At 38.3% G+C, this 19,854-nt stretch overlaps 1 protein-coding gene across 1 annotated transcript in view; it reads left to right on the top strand.

Moving 5' to 3' along the window:
* Window positions 1-19,854, top strand: part of Dnah12 (dynein axonemal heavy chain 12) — a 244,057-nt gene that overhangs the window by 118,762 nt on the left and 105,441 nt on the right. The window contains exons 44-48 of the mRNA XM_063257331.1: window positions 9,195-9,356; window positions 11,712-11,906; window positions 17,075-17,208; window positions 18,726-18,888; window positions 19,568-19,648. Of these exons, the coding sequence (XP_063113401.1) occupies window positions 9,195-9,356; window positions 11,712-11,906; window positions 17,075-17,208; window positions 18,726-18,888; window positions 19,568-19,648 (735 nt within the window). The remainder of the gene's footprint in view (window positions 1-9,194; window positions 9,357-11,711; window positions 11,907-17,074; window positions 17,209-18,725; window positions 18,889-19,567; window positions 19,649-19,854) is intronic.

Here is a 19,854-nt window from a genome sequence, read left to right as displayed (position 1 = left end):
AATGGCTGTACCACTCTACACTCCCACCAACAGTGGAGAAGGTTCCTTTTTCCGTTCAGCCCTGCCAGAATTTATTATTAGATGATTTCTTGATGGTAGCCATTCTTTCTGGTATGAGATGAAATCTCTGTGTTGTTTTAATTTGCATTTCTGGAATGACCAGTGATGCTGAACATTTTTTCATATATTTATTTGCCATTTGTATTTCTTCATCTGAGAAGTATGTGTTCATCTCCGATGCCCATTTTTGGATTGGGTCTTTGAATTTGGCGGGTCTGATTTATTTTAATTCTTTCTATGTTCTAGATAGAAGCTTTTTGTCTGAGGGACAATTCCCTGTATTTTTTCCAAATGTATGTATTGTATTTTCACTTTATTGGTGATTTTTTTTGCTGTGCCAAAGCATTTTAGTAATTTTTTTGTGTTGGGTTCAAACTCATGACCCTGCACTTGCCATAAGAACACTTAAGCTACTGAACTAAATCCTTGGTCATTTTAACATCACATCTATGTTTTGTTTTGTTTGTTTTTTTGTACTGGAGATTGAGTTCATGACCTTGCACTTGCAAGACAGATGTTTACACCGCTGAGCTAAATCCCTGATCCCCAAAGGTTTTTAATAAGGTGAGTCCCAGTTGTTGATTCTTTGAAGTATTTCTCATGCGGTCTGAGTTTTATTCCTTAACTCTCTACCTACCCCTATGTCTTCAAGATTTCTACCTACTTTTTCTTCCATTAGATTTAGTGTTTCTGTTTTAATATTTAGATCCTTAATCCATTTTGACTTTAGTTTGTTGCATGGTGATAGACATGGGTCAGTTTTAGTTTTTGGTATGTAGAAAGCCAGTTTTTCCAGCATCATTTGTTAACGAGGCTTTCCTTCTCCCAGTGAACATATTGGCCCTTTTGTCAAAGATAAGGTAGCTGAGTGTGTTTTTAGTTGTATCTGTATCTCTAATGTGTTTCACTGCTGCTCAGTTCTGGGTTTTTTTTGAACAGTACCATGCTGATTTTATCACAGTAGCTTTGTAATATAATTTCAAGTTAGGGATTGTGTTGCCTCCTGTCTTGCCTTCCATGCCTAGGATTGCCTTTGTGGTTCTAGGTCTCATCTGAGAACCCACATCTTATTTATCCATCTACAGGTATTTGTGCTGTTTCCAAGATATAACTATTACCAACTGTGCTGCTATAAACATGGGTGTGTGTATATATCACTATGGTATGATTCTTTGCATTCTTTTGGGAAGATACCCAGAAGGGGATAGTGGGGTAAAAGGAACCTCTAGTTTTAGTCTTTTGAGGAGTCTCCACCCTGATTTCCACAATGGTGTACCAGTCTCTCTTCAAGAGTGGAGAATGATTCCCTTTTTCCTGCAGCCCTACCAGCATTTTTTTTTCTTTGTCTTTTTCAAACGGTCTCACTATGCAGGTCAGGCTGGTCTTGAAATCCCAATGACCCTCTGCCTCAGCCTCCAGGGTGCTCCATCAGCATTTATTATTGGTTGATTTCTTGATGACAGCCATTTTTCTGGAGTGAGATGGAATCTCAGCATTGTTTTAATTTGCTTCTCTCCTTATGATATTGAACATTTTTGTCATATATTTATTTGCCATTTCTATTTTATCTGAAAAGTGTGTATTTATTTCAGATGTTGAACTTTTTATATATTTATTTGCCATTTCTATTTCTCCATCTGAGAAGTGTATATTCATTTCAGATGTTCATTTTTTTATTGGGCCTTTAATTTTGGGGGATCTGACTTTTTTTGAGGTCTTTACAAATTCTAGATACTAGTCGTTTGTCTGAGGAACCTTTGTTGGCAAACCTTTTCTTCACTCTGTATGTTATTTCTTCACTCTGTTGGTGGTTTTTTCTTCTATGCCACAGCTTTTTAATAAGATGAGACCCCAGTTGTTGATTCTTTGTGATATTTCCTGTGCATTCTGGGTTTTGTCCATAAAGTCTTTATTTGTCATATGATTACTTCATTGGAGAGCTTTAAACTTCTGTATGGCTACAGATTGCTGTCTAGGTTCATGTGTTGGATCTAAAGGGTTTGAATGACACCCTGCAGAGTTTATTCTGAGGCAGATTTAATGGCAATGAACTTCTTCAGGGTTTGTCCAAAGAACCCTTAACTCCCTCGTTACTCTTGAAGTACGGTTGTGCCTCACGCAGTATTCTTGCTCGGCAGGCCTTGCCCTCCTTTCTTTCCTTCCCTCCCTCCCTCTGCGTCTCGCTAGGCTGTCGTGTAGTTCAGGCTGGTCTCAAGCTCCAGGTCCTTCTGCCTCGCGCTCCCAAGTGCTGATTACAGGCACGCACTAGTGCTTTTAGCCAGTGTTACACTTTGAATATCATGCTATTTCTCTCTGTTCTGCAGGTTTCTCTTGAGGAATGTGTTGATAATTTTATGGAAACTTTTTGTGTACAACAAACCATTTTGTCCTTCCTGCTTTTAAGATTCAGCATTTGATTTTTGGCAGCTTGAATACAGGGTTTCTCAGTGTGATCTTATTTTTGATTTATCATAATGAGAATTCATTGATCATCAATTTTTATATCAATTTCTTCCTTAGATTTGAAAAGCTTTTTGCCATCTATTTCCTCAAATGTATTCTCTCTCCCTTCCTCCTTCTCTTTGATCATTCTGGGATTCCAGTATAGTAATGTGTACATTGTCACTGATGACGTCCCCTAAGTCCCTTAGATTGTCTTCACTTTTTTTGGTTCTTTTTCATTTTTGTTCCTTTGTCTCAGGGATTTCACAGTACTTGTTTTTAGGTTAGCTGACCCTTTACTGTCTAATTGATTTTAATGTTGAACCCTTTAAGTGAGTGTTTCAGTTCAGTTATTGTACTTTTTCAGCTGTAGAATATTATTCGATTCTATTGTATAGTTTCTCTTTGTTGACATTCTCATGTTGTTTTTCCAGTTCAGGTTAATTGTATATTTGTGTTGTCATTGTGTACTTTTGGCTCACTGAGCACCCTTAAGGCAAGTGTTTTAAAACCTTTTGTCAGGTATTGCATAAATCTTCATTGCCCTAGGGTTTCTTTCTAGAATTTTATTTTGGTTTTTGGCTGGACTGTGTTTCCCTGTTTCTTTGCATACTTTGTTGAGATTTGGGCATTTGAAAAAATAGCAACTTGTCCTGCTCTTTGCAGCTGGCTTTCATACTGAGAAAGACTTTCACCAGTCGGCGTGGCCAGAGAGCTGAGACCTCCCAGACCTTTTCTTGGGACTTAACTTCTTTGGGTTTTGTGTATACTTTTATTTTAGTTTATGGAAGAGCTTTTGACTACCTTTCCTGTTCCTCAGACCTTTGGATTTTCTGTTTCTGTCCTTTGCTCTTGATGTCGCCCTCCCCCTGTTGCCTTCCTAAGGGCCAGAGTCTCTGCAGATCTAACCACCAGGCCATGCACTTGTTTTCAGTGGTGTGAGCTGAGAGGGGACCGTCCACATCTTGTCTCCTGTGACCGGAAATGGAGCTGAACTTGAGGCTCAGTGTGTTTGTTTAGGGATGTCTCATGTGGCTTGCAGTTCTGAGAGGAACATGAACGCTCTGGAGAGGGGCTAGGGCTTTCTAGTTTCACATCCTGCTGCAGTCACCTTCTGTGCTTTTTTGTAAAATTTGGATAGTGTTGTTAGGTCTGAGAAGGGGAGTAAGAGGGAAGGAGTGGGAAGGAGTGGAGTGGCCGGCGGTGGCTGAAAAGATAAGAAATATAAAATATAAGTAACCTTTATTTTGGGAATGCGGGGAGAGACCCCCCCGGCCCCCAGAGCACAGCATCTCCACCCTGGGCCGGCGAACTCTCCCTGGAACACACTCTCTCTCGAACACGTGGAGTGAGGCACATAAGTAGCCTTGGTCTGGGGTGGAACCTAGGGGGTATTAGGGATGCACAGGTAGCCCATTGGCACACGTTTGGCGCCAGAGGTAGGTTACTAAGCGCAGGGGTACAGGGTTACAGGTAAATCTCTAGGGGCGGGGGAGGCAGGAGCTCCCTAATTCCGGCTGAGGCTTCTCCTGGTTAAAGTGTCCGGTCTGGGCCAGCAACCCGTTCAGTGTTACCTGTTTTGTAGATTATTTTCATTAAATTATATAACATGTGTCAGGCTCTTTGTACTATTACTGGCATATTACTTGGACCTTTTTTCATTTGGAGATAATTTCACATATTACAAATTCAAATATGACTTTTAAATACAGTGGTGCTCTATCTAGATTATACATGTCTTTATTTTGCCAAACTAGTAACTATAAAGCTGACATAATTCAATATAATACTTATTTAAAATCTAGTTTCCTTAGTTTTCTTTTATTAGTTTATTTGTTTATATTACATTTATATTTCTTGCCACATAAGTTGATTTATTTATTTTTAAGTTAGTTATTATAGACTCAATTTCAATGATTGAAAATTATTTCTAGAAACAAAACAGCCTACATATTGAGAGATGGCTTTAATGGTTTAAGGCCTTTATTGTATAAAAAAATCTACCATTTATTTTTATGAGGTGAAAATATTAATTAGAATTAATAGTGATTTAAAAGATTTTGTTTTACAGTAGAAATTGCAGTTTATTTTTTAAAAATCATGTGCAGAAGTTATAGTGTTACTTGCACTGTGAATTGTAGTTACACACTGACAAATGTTTGAACAATCAGCTTGCTAAGACCTCTGTTTGTGCTAATTGCTAATTTCCACAGTGTAAGGCTTACTACCATGGCTGATTTAAAGCTACCAAGGTGATGTCACTTAAAAGAGAGTAGAGAAGAGACTAAAACACCATTACATGGTATTTTGCTGTATACATTTAAATAACTTTCAGTGTATCAGTGATGGCAAATATAGTAAAATGGCTTGAAGGGATTTAAGTATTTGTTTACCTTCATTTTTAATATATCTGTTTTTTACTTAGTTGTAAGTGCTGTAAACTAGCAAAAGAACTTCATTATGTTTGTATTATGCCAAAGTACCTGTAATGCCACCTACTGTTCTGTATGCGGTCCCTCCCCCCACCTAATTGATATGTTAATCAATGCTCCCCTCTGTAAAGAATTGTAAATCCCTGGGAACCTAACCTAATTGATATGTTAACCATTGTTGCTCTCTATAAATAACAGCTAAAATAAGCTGACAAAGGATTGTTAATTACTGCTAGACTACTCTGTCTCTGCTAAGGAAAACATTTCCTTAGCAGATTTCCTGATCCATGCCCATAACCCCTTACTTTGTAAACTGTGATATCTACAAAAGGGACTGGAAAGTTTTGGGAAACACACACAGCTTTTGCAAACTCCAAATGCACTGTGTTGCTGGGCCCAGGATAAAATAAAGCAGCGCTGCTTTTTAAAAAATATGTTTTGCCCCATTTTTGAACTCGAGTTTGGGGGCTTTGGGGGGCTCATTTGTGGATTATAAGAGTAAGCATTATGTAATTTAATGTTTTTTATTTAAGGAGAAAAAGAAAAAAACAGAAGAAGGGTACAAGTAATACAAAATTTAAAAAATAAACAGTAAGAAATCACTAGTTAATAGATTACATATTCTCATCTTAGAAATAGTTGTTCAAGTTACAAAATTGAAGCATATAAAATGGACTTTCAAACAAACAGTGCAAACAGTTTTGTTCAATGATCCAAAAAACACTGAGTAATATGGTTATTTATCTTATACACTTAAACATATATGCAGTTGTAAACTTTAGAGCACTTTCTGTTCTTTTCTTTTGTACAATGACAATTACACATTTTGGGTTTTATTACTCCCACAGTTCTTATTACTTTTTTAGAAGAGAGTAAAACCAAATGCGACATATCAGAACAGAGTCAAATCAAAAGGATAGACATAATAGATAATGTAAAAACAAAATACAAGGTGATCAACAATGGTTACCATACTGCCTCTTGCTATTTTAAGAAGAATTGCCAGTTATAATAAAATTGAACCAAACAGTAAAGAATAAAACCAAAGCATTGGAGACATTACAGGACTTTAAAAGAAGATAATAGTCAACTGGAATGGGCGTCATAATGAATCTTATTGTCTTCACAGTTTTGCCTATACTTTTGAACGTGGTACTATCAAGCAAAGCAGAATAGGGGAAAATCAGTCAAAACAAGATGGTGAGGGCAATACAGGATTTCAAATCAAGTTAATAGGAAATCAAAGTAGGTTACTATAATGTATCCTGCTATTTTTAATTTATTTTTCCCTTAATTAAAAAGATAAAAAAGTAAATAATTTTTTAAAAAGGGGATTGAGATAAAAGAGGGCATAACAACAGAACAGCGCAGGTCAAAACATAACCATTTAAGCAAAATAGTGTTTCACCACAAGATATCCTGACATAAAAATAATTACCATAGTGTCTCTTTCCTTGAAATCTTTGAGTATAACTTCATATACTGTAGCACCTAACATATCAAGACACTATAAAACCATTCAAGAGAATGACATTATTACAGGGTATTTAGAACCAATTAACAGAAAATGAACAATGGTTTCTGTCTATAAAAGTTTTTACTTATATTATCATATATAATAATCCAATAAGATACAACCTTTTAAGACTGATGGAGACAGAAGAATACATGTTTGATGGGACTTCAAAACAAGAGGATACTAAATCAGCACTAGCTATTATGATGTCTTGTTTTCTCCAAAATAGCTGTTCCTACTTTCTGATCTTCTCTGCCTCATTTCTGTTGAGCTCTTTTTCTGTCCTTTGTTGTCAGTTTGTCTTCTTCATTTTGCTTTCTGGTCCATTCATTGTGTCCTCTCTGCCACTATTTCTGGAATCTTGGTATTTTCCTTTTTTAGACTATCCTGCAGTATTCTCTGTAGAGTTGACTTGGTGGTTGCAAATTCCCCTAGTTCCTCTTTATCCTGGAAGCACCTTGTTTTTCCATCAATTTCTAGGGACAGTTGTGCAAGATTTATCAATCTTGGCTGGAGATTATTATCTTTCAAAGCTTGAATTATTTCCCCCCACGCTCTTCGTGATTTGATGGTTTGTGCCGAGAGGTCTGCTGTAATTCTGATGGGTGTTCCCTTGTAAGTGATCTGTTTCTTGTCTGACGGCTTTTAATATTCTGTTCTTATATTGGATTTCTGGAATTTTGATTATTATATGCCTGGTGTTGTTCTGTTTGGGCTGTAGGTGGCTGGGGTCCTATATGCCTCATACATCTGAGTATCTTTACCTTTTGCTAAATTAGGGAAATTCTCTTGGATTATTTCTGTGAATAGCTTTTGTAGTCCATTTCTTTGTGTCCCTACTTCTTCTTTTATGTTCTTAATTCTTAAGTTATAGATCCTCTTATCATCTTCTAGCCTTTGTATTGTTGCTGTTTGTTTTTTTGTTATTTTTAAGAAGTTTTTCATTTCATGCTCCCAGATTACAAATCTGCCCTCCAGTTCAGATAATCTATCCTTAGTTTCTTTCAAGCTGTTATGCCAGTTTTCGATAGAGTTTTTAGTTTCCTGGTAATCTCTTTGAACCTGTTTCATGTATTCTATGTTTTCTCTATTTTCTCCATCAAACAATTCTCCCCTTTTTTTCTGTTCTTCCATTCCACCGTCTGCTTTTTCTTGGATGGTGCTTAGCATTTCTCTAACTATTCTACTTATATCTTGCTTCAGGTCGTTAATAACTTCATTCCTGAACTCCTCTATGAGGCTCTGGAGATAGCACTTTATGTCTTTTGGTGCCGTGTCTGATATTGCATGTTTCTCAGGATTGGGAGCCAAGGACCCTTTCTTGTTGCTCCCTCTTCCCATATTTTTTGTTCCTTTTATACAAGCGTATATAGGAGGCCCAGTTTCTTTCTTTGTCAGTTCAGTTTGTTTGAATTGCGCCAGCTAGGTTTTCCCGCCCACTGCAGTGTACTAAGGAGACACCGACCTGGGCAGCCTATGCTGGGCCCGCCCCTCCAGGTCAACCTACTGAAGGCTTCACTGCTAGGGTGTATTTCCAGGCACTGGGACCTGGTTTGGGCTAGCCTACTGAGTCTTAGTCAGCGGCGTCACACAGGCCAGGTACTCCCCACCAATCCTGCTTGAGAGGGGAATATGTGACTGAAGTCACTGCAGCATCCTGTCCCGGCCAGCCCTCCTGGTCCCAGTATGTCCTTTGCTGAAGCCTTCTACTCTATGGAAGGGTCCTCAATCTGCTCACTCACCGCAGGTCAATGCAGGGCTTCTGGTCAGTCCTGCTCTCAACTCTATTCATTGCTTCCCACTCTCAGAGCTTTTGCACCTCTCTTCTTGCCATGCCGATTGGGAGGCAGCAGCGGCTGCAGGAAATTCAAGTTGCAGCCTCCAGTGGCGCAGGGTCCAGCTTCCGTGCTGAGACCTTATCTGTTCCTGTTATATCACCGGGATTGCGTTTCCCGTTGGTTTCTCTTAGTTTAGTTCATTCCTGGGTCGGCAAAGTATATCTCCCCTTGCTTAGGATTTCTCGCCTGGCACCATTCCTGGATTTTAAGTGTGGTTTCTCAGAGAGCCTCCAAAGCTGCTGCTATCTATCCACCATGTTCTCCTGGAAGTCTGTAATTTAATTTTTAATCTTGACTGTCTTTAATAGTCTGTTTAGAAGTTTCTAGAATTTTAGAAAATAGTCAAGTTATAATTAGTCTATACAGTGAGCTTGGGGATACTACTATGTCCATACCTTTATATTAACTGAGTATTTTAGTTTCAATTGGCACAAAATAAAACAGATCAAACTAGTTTGACTGCAAGAGGAAGTTACTGATTTACAAGACTCAGGTATACAGAGTGATAGTCTTTCGACATGGCTGACTTCAGGGTTAAATTCTGTCCTTAGTAATTACTCTATTTCCTGCCAGTGATCTTCTCTGTTCATCTTCCTTCTCCACTCACCAGGCTCATTCCCAAGGTAACACAGTTGGCCCCAAGCAGTTTAGATTATTGGTCCACTGTCTCCTCCATCTCAGAATAACAATTGCTCTATTTCAACTCCATCTGGATCCCTGAAATAACACTGGGGTTGGGTCTGCTTAAACATGCCTTTTTCTGAATCAGTGAGGGGACAGGAGAATAGAAGCTTTAAGTGATATCCCCACCAGAATCGAAGTGCCCTTAAATAAATGTAGTGTCGAAGAAAGCAAAACCAACAGAAGTCCACCACACTCTGCTTATCAGAACATTTTTACTTTAAGGGTCTCTTGAAAAATGTGGGTATGCGAGGCCTGAAGACAGTCTTCCTAATCACAGACACTCAGATTAAAGAGGAAGCTTTTCTAGAAGATATTGACAGTGTGCTCAATACTGGAGAAGTGCCTAACATTTTTGCAGCAGATGAAAAACAAGAAGTGATGGAGGTAAATGCTTTTGCGGAGTGCTGTTCTCAGCATGGGAATTTTCTTATCTTGAACGCTTTTGTCTACTATTCAGCATTAGTGTTGCCTGTACAATTATTCATGTTTATTTCACTTGGTGTCAGTCTTGGGGAGTCGCGTTTATTTCTCTATTTTGTGATACTGGGGGGTTGAACCCAGGGTCTTGTGCATACCTAGCAGTGCCCTACCACTGAGCTATATCCACAGCCTCCTTAAAAACAGGTCTTATTTTTTGTGTATGTGTGGTTCTGGGGATTGAACCCAAGGTCTTTGCAATGAATTATATCAGCAGCCCTTTTTTAATTTTATAGTTTGAGATAAGGTCTTGCTAATAAATTGCCGAGGCTGGGCTTGAACATTTAGTCCTCCTGCCCAGCCTCCCAGGGTACTGGAATTACAGCTATGCACCACCACACTTAGTTAACTTGTGAAATGCTAGTTTAATACATTGTAGTTTGGGATTAATTTTTTTCTCCTTCTCCACCTCAGGCTATGAACCAGTAATGTGTCACTTAACTGAGGGCTTTTAAGTGTTTATGCTAATAAATTCTTTATTTTGTTTGGCTCTCAGAAACAAATTACTTCTACCATAGTTATGAGGCAGAATTTTTATTTTCTATTTTCTATTAATGGCACCTTCTTTTACCCATTTGGTAATATTTAGTATGCTTTATAAATTATTACAGTGTTTTTAAATCTTTTGAATTGATATTAAAAAACCATGATCTTCATGCTACTTGATTAACCTATGACTTATCACTGGTTGGCAAATTTGTCAAGGCTTGATAAAACTACTTGTCTTACAGTTCTGATATATTTGAAAGTCAGGTTTTGTGAGCTAATCAACAAAATATGAGTTATGAAGCACCGACTACTATCAGATATCACATCAGTTGATCCTCATTTCTTTTCACTTTCTTTTCTTTTTTTTTTTTTTTTTTTTTTTTGAGATAGAGTCTCCCTGTGTGATCAGGCTGGCTCACTTTGTAGATCCAGCTGGTCTTGAATTTGCAACAGTCCTCCTGCCTCAGCCTCTGGAGTGCTGGGGTTGCAGGAGGGTGGCACTACACCCCGCCATTAACTTTTTTTTAAGGGGGGGGGGAAGGACCAGGGATTGAACTCATGACCTGGTGCTTGCCAGGCCAGCACTTGTACCACTAAGCTAAATCCCTGGCCCTTGATCCTCATTTCTAAGACCTCCCATAAAATTCTCTGATAGTAGTTTCCCCTGTTTTCCTTACTATAATTACTTCTTCCACAGAATTTGTCATTCACCCTTGGAAGTTTCATTCTCAGCCTCCAGTAGCAGTGTCAGGAGTGAAGTGAACTCCTCCTTGTGGGCGCTCTGCTTTGTCTTCTGTAGAGTGAGAGCACAAGCAGTAGTCCTCCTGGGTAGGGTGGTTGTGAGATGTGAGAACCCAACCAAATAAACCATTATATAGTATTAGCCAGCCCTTGTAAATGGTACATTATCAGTTCGTGGCCTGGGCTGGGGAAGGAGAAAAAAACCTTTGCTTTTATTGGAAAATGTCAAGAATGTGGTAAAACTACTGATGAATGGTGATTTTTTCTAATTTATAGGAGAAATTCACCTTTTAATAGACCCATCCAAAGAGTAGTCACTGTTTGGGACTGAAGTTTCTTTGTCTAGCTTTTCTATCCACTATATCTGTTGGTTTTTTTGCATATAATTTTTCTGCTAAACTCTTCATTGCTTTACTATTTACATTTTGTACTGTTATATTTTATATATGTCTGTGTATTTTTTAAAGCTGGGTCTCCCTGTGTTGCTCAAGCTGGCTCCAAATGCCTGTGCTCAAGGCATCCACTTACCTTTCTTCTTAGGAGCTGGAGCTGTAGATACACGCGCCACACCCAGTTTGTACCTATTTGGTAAGATTTAACAAAGATCAGATGCTGCATACTGTTTTACTGACTTTGTCTTGCTCATCTTCCCATAGCACATCCCTGGATACACCTTATTATTATATTTTAAAGTTTATAATTCCATTTTGTGAGCAGCTTCCTACAGAGGGATGTTTTAGTATTTTTTTCTTCTTAAACACAATGTTGAGTTATAGATCTCTACTCAAGTTGGTGAACTTTTGTGATTATAAGGCAAATTCTAGGTAAAAATTTGTTTTCAAATTGTAGAGTTATAAAGTTAGAAGATATTTTGTAAGTAAAATTATATCAAAGCCATTGTATTGATATAAACACAAAAATTTAAGGGTGTTTATGGGAAGCAATAATACTTGCTCATCTTTTAATGTTTACTAATCGCATGATCAGCAAACTTATTTTCACTCACAAGATCTTTATTTTTATATTCTCTAGGGTGTTCGTCCAGTAGCTCAGGCTGGCAATAAGCATGGTGAGCTCAGTCCCTTAGCCCTGTTTGCTTTCTTTGTGAATCGCTGCAAAGATAATCTTCATGTCGTAGTGGCCTTCAGCCCCATTGGAGATGCCTTTCGAAATCGTTTGAGGCAGTTCCCGTCTCTCATCAACTGCTGTACCATTGATTGGTTTCAGGTTTGTGATAGAAGGGGCGTAGCAGCTTCCACTTAGAATTTTACCTGTGTCTTATTTAAGCTCAGTAATACACACTCAGCAAGTGATTCTTGCCCAGGTACTATAATGGCAGTACTCCACATCAGGGGCTGGTTAAACCATAGGCTCTGCACAAGGATCATATATTCTAGAGCAGAAGACATAAAAGGCAACCTGTAGTCAAAACAATATAAAAGATCTATAATGTTGGTGTGGAAAAGGTATGTATAGAGACAGTGAATTTCTTTTTTTTTTTTTTTTTTTTGATACCAGAGATCAAACTCATGACCTCACATTTGCCAAGCAGGCGCTTATGCCACGGAGCTAAATCCCTGGCCCTAGACAGTGAATTTCTGAAATACGAAAATGACTTAGTTACCCAAAGGGATGTATTAGGAAGCAGTGAGAGAAACCTAGGTATGATTTATAAAACATGTAATTAATTGTATCAATATTAACCTTGTATATGTTTAATATAATTTAATTTCTGGTAATAATTTGTTTTGCCTGTTATCAATGTTATGTTTAAGAACAATTTTTTCCTTTTAGGATTTATATATAAATATATTTATTATTCATTTATCTTTTTTGCAATACTGGCAGTTGAACCTAGGGCTTCACATTAAGCTGCATCTCTAGTCTTTTTTATTTTTTGTTTTGAGGCAGTCTTGTGAAATCACTAAATTGGCCAGGCTGGAAACTTGAAATCTTCCTTCTTTAGTCTCCCAGAGTGCTTGGATTACAGGTGTGCACCACCAGGTGAATTGAATTGGCACAGGTCATTGTGGAGCAGGGGACAAGTATTAAACCTGCATGATTAGCAGAATGATTGAAAATTGAGCACTCAAGATCTGCAATCAGCATCATGAAACTAGGAGAGCCCACAGTTTAGTTCCAGTCTGAAGGTCATCAGGTTCAAGATGAGGAAGAGCTGATGCTTCACTTCAGGTCTGAAGTCAGCAATAAAATCGGTGTCTCAGCTTGAAAGCAAGCAGAGAGGAAGAGATCAACATTTTTGTTCAGTTCAGACTTTCCACTGATTGGATGGGGTCCACTGATACAGGAGGATAATTTGTCCAATCCACTTAAACTCATAAAAACATGCTCATGGAAACACCCAGAATAACACTGTTGTTGTTGTTGTTTGGTGCCAGAATCAAACTTAGCACCTTGTGCTAGCCAGGTAGGTGCTGTGGTGCTGAGCCATATCACCAGCCTTGACTTTGAACAAATATCTGGACACGCCCTCCTCTGCTCAAGCTGACACATAAAATTAATATAAGAGGATAGTGTATACAAAAGTAAAAAAGGAAGAGATGGCACTGCCCATTCAGGGAACTGCAGACAGTGTGGTACAGCTGAGTGGCTGTGAAGCCAATGGAAGTTAAGTTGGAGCTTCGAGTGGGTGTCAGGTTATAGAAGGACTTGTAAAATGTTCCTAGAATTTGGTTTTATAACAAAGATGTTATAACTGCATTAAAATATTTTTAGAAAATTTATACTTTAGAAGGTAAAATGAAACACTTGGAAACTCTGTGGTAGATTAATTGGAGTTGGGCTCAAGAAGAGACAGATAAACCAAGTGGGCACTATCCAAAATTTAACTATGTGTTGTCACTGCCTGCGTAAAAGCAGTAAGTATCCGTATTCTTGAAAATGGTAGCCTTCCATTTAATTCTGTATGTTTTCTATGAGTTTTCATTCTAAGTGAATCACAACTGTTAGGAAAATTAGAAGAGCAATCTTGAGAACATGTAGTGGAGATTGAGTGGATAGCAGAGAGGAACAAAGACTTTACAGTGAAGCATTACAAAGATAAATCCTGTGTCAGAGGAACTGATGACATTGTTTGGAACTGGGGTCTATAAAACTCAGGAAGTGAGTGTTAACCACTGTGTCAGTCAGCAAGGCATTGACTTTTTGACTAAATCTCTAGTGTTTATAGTATATATTTTCAGGGATGTCAAAAAACTTAGAGGATGAGGGATCTGGTATTGGCATGTTTTTATGTTTCGTATGAATGAACATTAAATACCCTTAGTTTGCATAGTAAATCAGTTGGTGTACTAAGCATTCTGAGTAAAATTAGAATGGAACGCATAATGAAAACATAAGCAGATAGTAAGTTGAGTTCTGTGTCAACCTATCATGAAACAAAAGCCACAGATCAACAAGTCAGTGAAAAGAAGTTTTAGAAGGCTGTTTGGAACGTGGCCTTACCTGGACTCAAACAGTAAATCTTATATCAGCAGGCAGTTGTGAGTTCGATCCCTGGTACCGATAAAAACAAAAAAAGACAAAAAAAAATCTTATATCAGCTTGTGACAGCATGGACGCTGCTCTGGTCACCCGTGCAGCAGCCGTTTTTCTACCATCTCCATTCTCGGTGACAGAATTCTGATTTTCTAAGTCAGTCACAGGAATTGATTCATGGCTGGACTAGTCATGGTTGCTGCTAGCTCTTCTTGCCAGGTATTGTTTGATGCATGAACCTGTGTGTGAACCACTTCTTGCCAGTGGGCTCTGAGGTAAAGTCTGCCGGGGACCTTCGGGAAAAGTTTTCTTTCAGTGTAAAAAGAGTTACACAGTAGGTCGGGGGCTTGTGTGTGTCTCAACTTTGTCACTTGAGGACGCGATTCCCATAGCTGTGATAGTCATTTTGCCACCACAGTGAGACAAGCACAAGGATGAAATAAAGTGCACTGAGAATGCTGGAGAAAAAGCTGGAAAGAACCTGGATCCTTAGGGACACAGCTGAACTGGTAAAATCAAGGAACCCCGGAGGGACCCTGGATATATCGTGTAAGATTATACATCTTCTTTTGTAAAACAAGTAATATAAGATTTTCTGTCACTTTAGCCATAAATAATCCAACTGCTACAGATAGTATTAAACTTGCGTGATTAGCAGAACAATGGAAAATGAGCACTCAAGGCACAAAAATAAGCCTCAGTAATGTTTTTATGATGCATAAATCATATGACACTTAATGTGCTATCTTACAAAATTTCATTAATGTTGATCTTTGGAAGCCTCTTTTAGGTTAAAAATATATTAATACAATAATGTCACATGACTATAATTTATTAAAATACATATGCTAACAGTATGTGTTTAAAACCTTTTTACTAGTGGGGTGCTTGATCAGAAGTTTGTATTTACTAAAACAGAAAGGTAGACCCTAAAAATTTTTTCTTAAAATGTAAATTGTTTACTCTGAGAGAAAATAATATATACATCTTGTTGAAACTAAGTTTGGAAAATATTCTAATGAACAATTGAAGATTAATATTCATTGAACATAAATTACTCCATTAAATAAATATTTCAGATATTTGGAAAGTATTGCTTTTGGCACTGAAGATACAGCAGTGAGAGTTTTCCTGGAAAAGCAAAGGAAGAACTTCACCAAGATGGAAGGGACTGCATAAGAATCAGATGCGAGGCGGGGCGGTAAAAAGCTTTATATGAGGGGCTGCTAGTAACAGAAACCCAAAATAAACATCGCAGGTTTGTCTCTTAAATGTGAAAAGTCTGGAAGGCAGGATGGGACTCAGTGGTAGAGTACTAGCCTAGCATGCGTGTGGCCCCGGCACCAGGAAAAGAAAAAATCTGAAGATTAGCATAATGGAAATTTTGTGATTTAATAAAGTTACCAAGATACCAACGTTTTTGTTTTCGTTTGTTTTACTATCCTTAGCATGTGATTTCCAACTGCTGGAGCTGTAGTTTGCACAACTTCTGCTTCTACCAGAGTAGAAGCAGAAGAAGGAAAGCCGGGGGAAAATATCAGCTTTATGCAGTCTTCTAAGAGCTTCTCAGAAGTACTCCCTAACAGCTGCTCATGAGCCATTGGCTATTCTGAATTACGCAGAAGTGTAATGTAGTCTTTTGGCTAAGCACAGTTCTCCATTTTTTTGTTTGTTTGTTTTTGTTTTTGTTTTCAATTTTTATTTTGAAAGTATACAACAGAACAAGTCAGAATAAAGCCAACTAGGGGGCTGGGGATTTAACTCAGTGGCATAAGTACCTGCCTTGCAAGCAGGCAGCCATGAGTTCGATCCCCGGTACCGATAAAAAGGAAAAAAAAAAAAGAATAAAGCCAACTAAGATCGTACAGTGAAATTGGTACAGAACTTCACAGCAGGTTACCGGGATAACAGTAATAGGTATCACAGTATATTTTGTTATCTTTATAATAGTTGTTCTTTCAATCCTGCATATCAAAATGAGGTGAAATATAGAACACTATAGAACTTATCAAAATAGAATATTGAATAGAGCAGTACCATTAATCAGAAAAGAGCAAAACAGTAATAAAAATATTTGCCTTCAAAGAAATGGTAGAAGGAAGTCCCCCTTATTAGCTATGGTCAATCTCCCAGGAGATGCTCAGATTTCTGGTTCTGACTTGCTAATGGGCAGGGAGGAGGAGGAGAAGGAGGATAGGGGAAGTGGGATATTTGACTCTAGGCCATGTAGCAGTAGGTTCACTATTGCTAAGCAGGGAGGCAGAATGGTCATTTCTTTTCACAGCATCCTCAGTTCCAACATGGCGTGGATCTCAGGGGACACTGCTAGTTCTCCCCCTGGAAGGGCTGCAGTCTTGTTTTTGGTTTTTGAGACATGGTCTCATCATATAGTTCGTCCAGGCTGATCTCAAACTTGCTGTGTAGCCCAAGCTGGTCTCAAACTTGCAATAATCCTCCTGCCTCAGCCTTCCGAGTGCTGGGATTACAGGTGTGAGCCACCATGCCTAGCTACCTAGGCATATTTCTAGTATGAAATCAAATTGGTATGCTGAGGAAAAAGGGTGATATTGGGCAGACAACTACTGGTAGCACCTTCTATCACTGTCGTGCTGCGTTTGGGAGGCCTGATAGACCTCTAAGTAGAAGAACTAGGAAGTCAGTGTAATGTGTCTTTGACAGGTAAAATTCATTGGCCTTTCCTTTATAATGCGTTATCCCTGTTTTTAATTTTCGTGTATTAAACCTTAACGAGGTTTTTCATAGATCTAATAAATTGAGACTTCAGTCATCTGAATTCTGTTTTCTCTATGAATTCTTCCCCAGTAAGAAGTCACTTATATAATTGGGTTGGGGCACTTATCTTAAATTTCATAAGTTATTCTTTTTTGTATTTGTAGCCGTGGCCTGAAGATGCTCTTGAACTTGTAGCTGTGAAATTCCTAGAAACACTGGAGCTTACTGAGGTTGAAAGACAGGAGGTGGTTCCAGTCTGCAAACACTTTCACACCTCCATAATGGATCTTTCAGACAGGTTAGCAGTAATGAGTTTTAAAATGACATTGATGCCTCATATTTTAAATTGTCTCTTTCTGTGAGAGTTCCAAATTTCAATATGATGCTGTGTCTTCTGAATCTTTTTGATTATTTAGTTAAGATCTTCAGCCCATAGGTAATGGAAATCTTACTTGCTCCAAATTTAACAAAAAGAGGAAATTAGGTATAGAGATACAGGGGTGTTCACAAAGCTTAAGACAAAGAATGCAGAAGTGACCAGAAACAGGAGTCACAATGCCATCAGCCATCCAGAAATATTTTTTGTTAGCCGGGCGTGGTGGCTCACGCCTGTAATCCCAGCACTCCGGAGACTGAGGTGGGAGGATCGTTGCAAGTTCGAGACCAGCCTGGGCTACAAAGTGAGCTCAAGGCCAGCCTGAACTGCATAGCGAGACCCCGTCTCAAAAAAGACAAAAAAAAAAAAATCTTTTTTTTTTTTTTTGCTTCTTATCACTCCTCCCCAGGTATCTACCTTCTTTTTTCTCTTTGCAGACTAAATGTTATACTTCTTAGTGCATTTGGAGCAAGTTGGATGCCTCCTAGCTTTTGGGTTTACTTCTTCAATTTTGGGTGCAGGCAATGACAAATTATTTTCAGCTCCCTACTCCAAATTTATTCCAAAATATGATTAGCCTTTTTCATGTATAAAGCCTGGTTGTATTGTGATCAGCTGTGGTTAAAAGTAGCATGTTTCAGCTGGAGATGTTGGCATATGCCTGCAACTCAGAATTCTGGGAGACCGAGGTAGGAAGATTGAAAGTTGGACAACCTAGTGAGACCCTATCTCAAAATTTTTAATGAAGAGCTAGGACGTAGCTCAGTGTGAAGGTCCTGGGCTTAATCCCAAGGACTACCCCCAAGCACCAGGTTCTCTAGATCAATTCATGGAGTGTAGGTACCTCTAAAGTACATGTTATAATGCTATTCATTTCTGATATCCTCATTTTGAAGATGCATAAACCTAAGAGCAAAGTCAAACAATCATCCAACATGGTTGACTTGGACAGAGGCACTAAACAGTGTGCTATGTCCACGGGTTTGTCATGAAATGGGATTATTTGCATTGTCTCATTCAGCCAACATGTCGCATTGTGCAAGGAATTGTGACTGATGCCATTGCTTGTACCCTAGCGACCACTCTCCTTCTGACTCTACTCGCCTGCCTTACAGTATCTTGGTTCTCTTACAAGGTTAGATCCTCCTGGCTTATAAAATATTTTTTAAAAGCATTTATGTTTTGTAGTAGCTCACATTTTACAGATATCTTCACTGATTTGTGCTTTTTAAATATATCATTGCTATTGATAACTTGCAGACAAGAAATCAGGATACAGTTCTATAGGGAAGCATGTAGTCATAAAGTTCAAGTATGTGGCAGCTTCTACATAAACCTTGTTCTTTATTCTTACGTGTTTGTTGCTACTTCTATGTTGAATTTACCTCCTTGTGAAATCTATTGCTTGTAGTGAGGTATGTTGCTTGCCTGTCTTTTAGGTTCTTGCGTGAGTTAGGACGACATAACTATGTCACGGCTACTTCTTACCTTGAACTTATTGGCTCATTTCGACAACTTTTGACTAAGAAGCGACAAGCTATTATGGAAGCAAAGCAAAGATATGTAAATGGGCTTGACCAATTGGCATTTGCTGAGTCCCAGGTAAACTTAATGAGCTGCTCAAAATGGGAGTATGCAGGGAGGTAGATAAGAAACAGTAAAACAAGAGTTATAATTCACTGAGACTGAGCTTGTGCTATCTCTCAGGCTCTGTGTTATGTACTTCACAAGAATTCCTTCAGTTATTCCTTCCTCATAAGGACTCCATGAGGTCACCATTATGATCCTCATTTTACAGATGAATTTAGTGAGCTGTAGAAAATTCATTAAATTGTTCAGCACACATATATTTAAGGACAGTGCTTTATTTTTATTTATCTGCCTTTGAGAAATGTCTCTGCTGACTTTTTATTATAACAGCTGTTACATATAAAACTTACATTTTTAATGAATCAAATATACGTATGTATGTATGTATTTTGTTGGTTCATTTTCACATTTCATACCATGCACATAGTGTAATGGAGTTACTTGGGGTGGGTTTTCCCATCCGGCTGCATTTCTTTCATGCTGAGTGCCTTCTTCTTCTGTTACATTACATACTCAAAGGGGAGAGAGTTTTTTGTGAAAAACTGGCTATACTCATCTTTTTATCCTACAAGGAAATGAAAAATGTTAAGATCTTCTGCTCCAATACTTACTGATGCATCTGAATTTCTATTTTCTGTGCTTGCAGTAGCTATTAAAGCAGTAGAAACTGAATGACCGATTGTCTGTTTAGGTTGCCGAAATGAAAATGGAGCTTATACAATTACAGCCCAAACTGGAGGAAGCTAAAATTGAAAATGCACATATGATGCAGGTAGAGTATCCGGAGTGTTTTCTAGGAATGTCAGAGGTCAATTAAATACATAAAATTAGCCTTGAAAATAAACCTTAACTTTTGTGATTAGTGTCAAGGAACTTTACCCTTTTTAATTGCCTGAATATCTCACTGGGTCCCCTGTGGGTTCGATTTCTTTCTGTTTTTAAAAAATGTATTTGTTTTTTATAAGGACACGTTTATAT

This window comes from Cavia porcellus, unplaced genomic scaffold (genome assembly GCF_034190915.1).
Source record: "Cavia porcellus strain 051 isolate PalLab524CR breed Dunkin Hartley unplaced genomic scaffold, mCavPor4.1 scaffold_10, whole genome shotgun sequence".
NCBI lineage: Eukaryota > Metazoa > Chordata > Mammalia > Rodentia > Caviidae > Cavia > Cavia porcellus.
The sequence above is the reverse complement of the archived record's forward strand: the minus strand, read 5'-3'. Positions and strand labels throughout refer to the sequence as shown.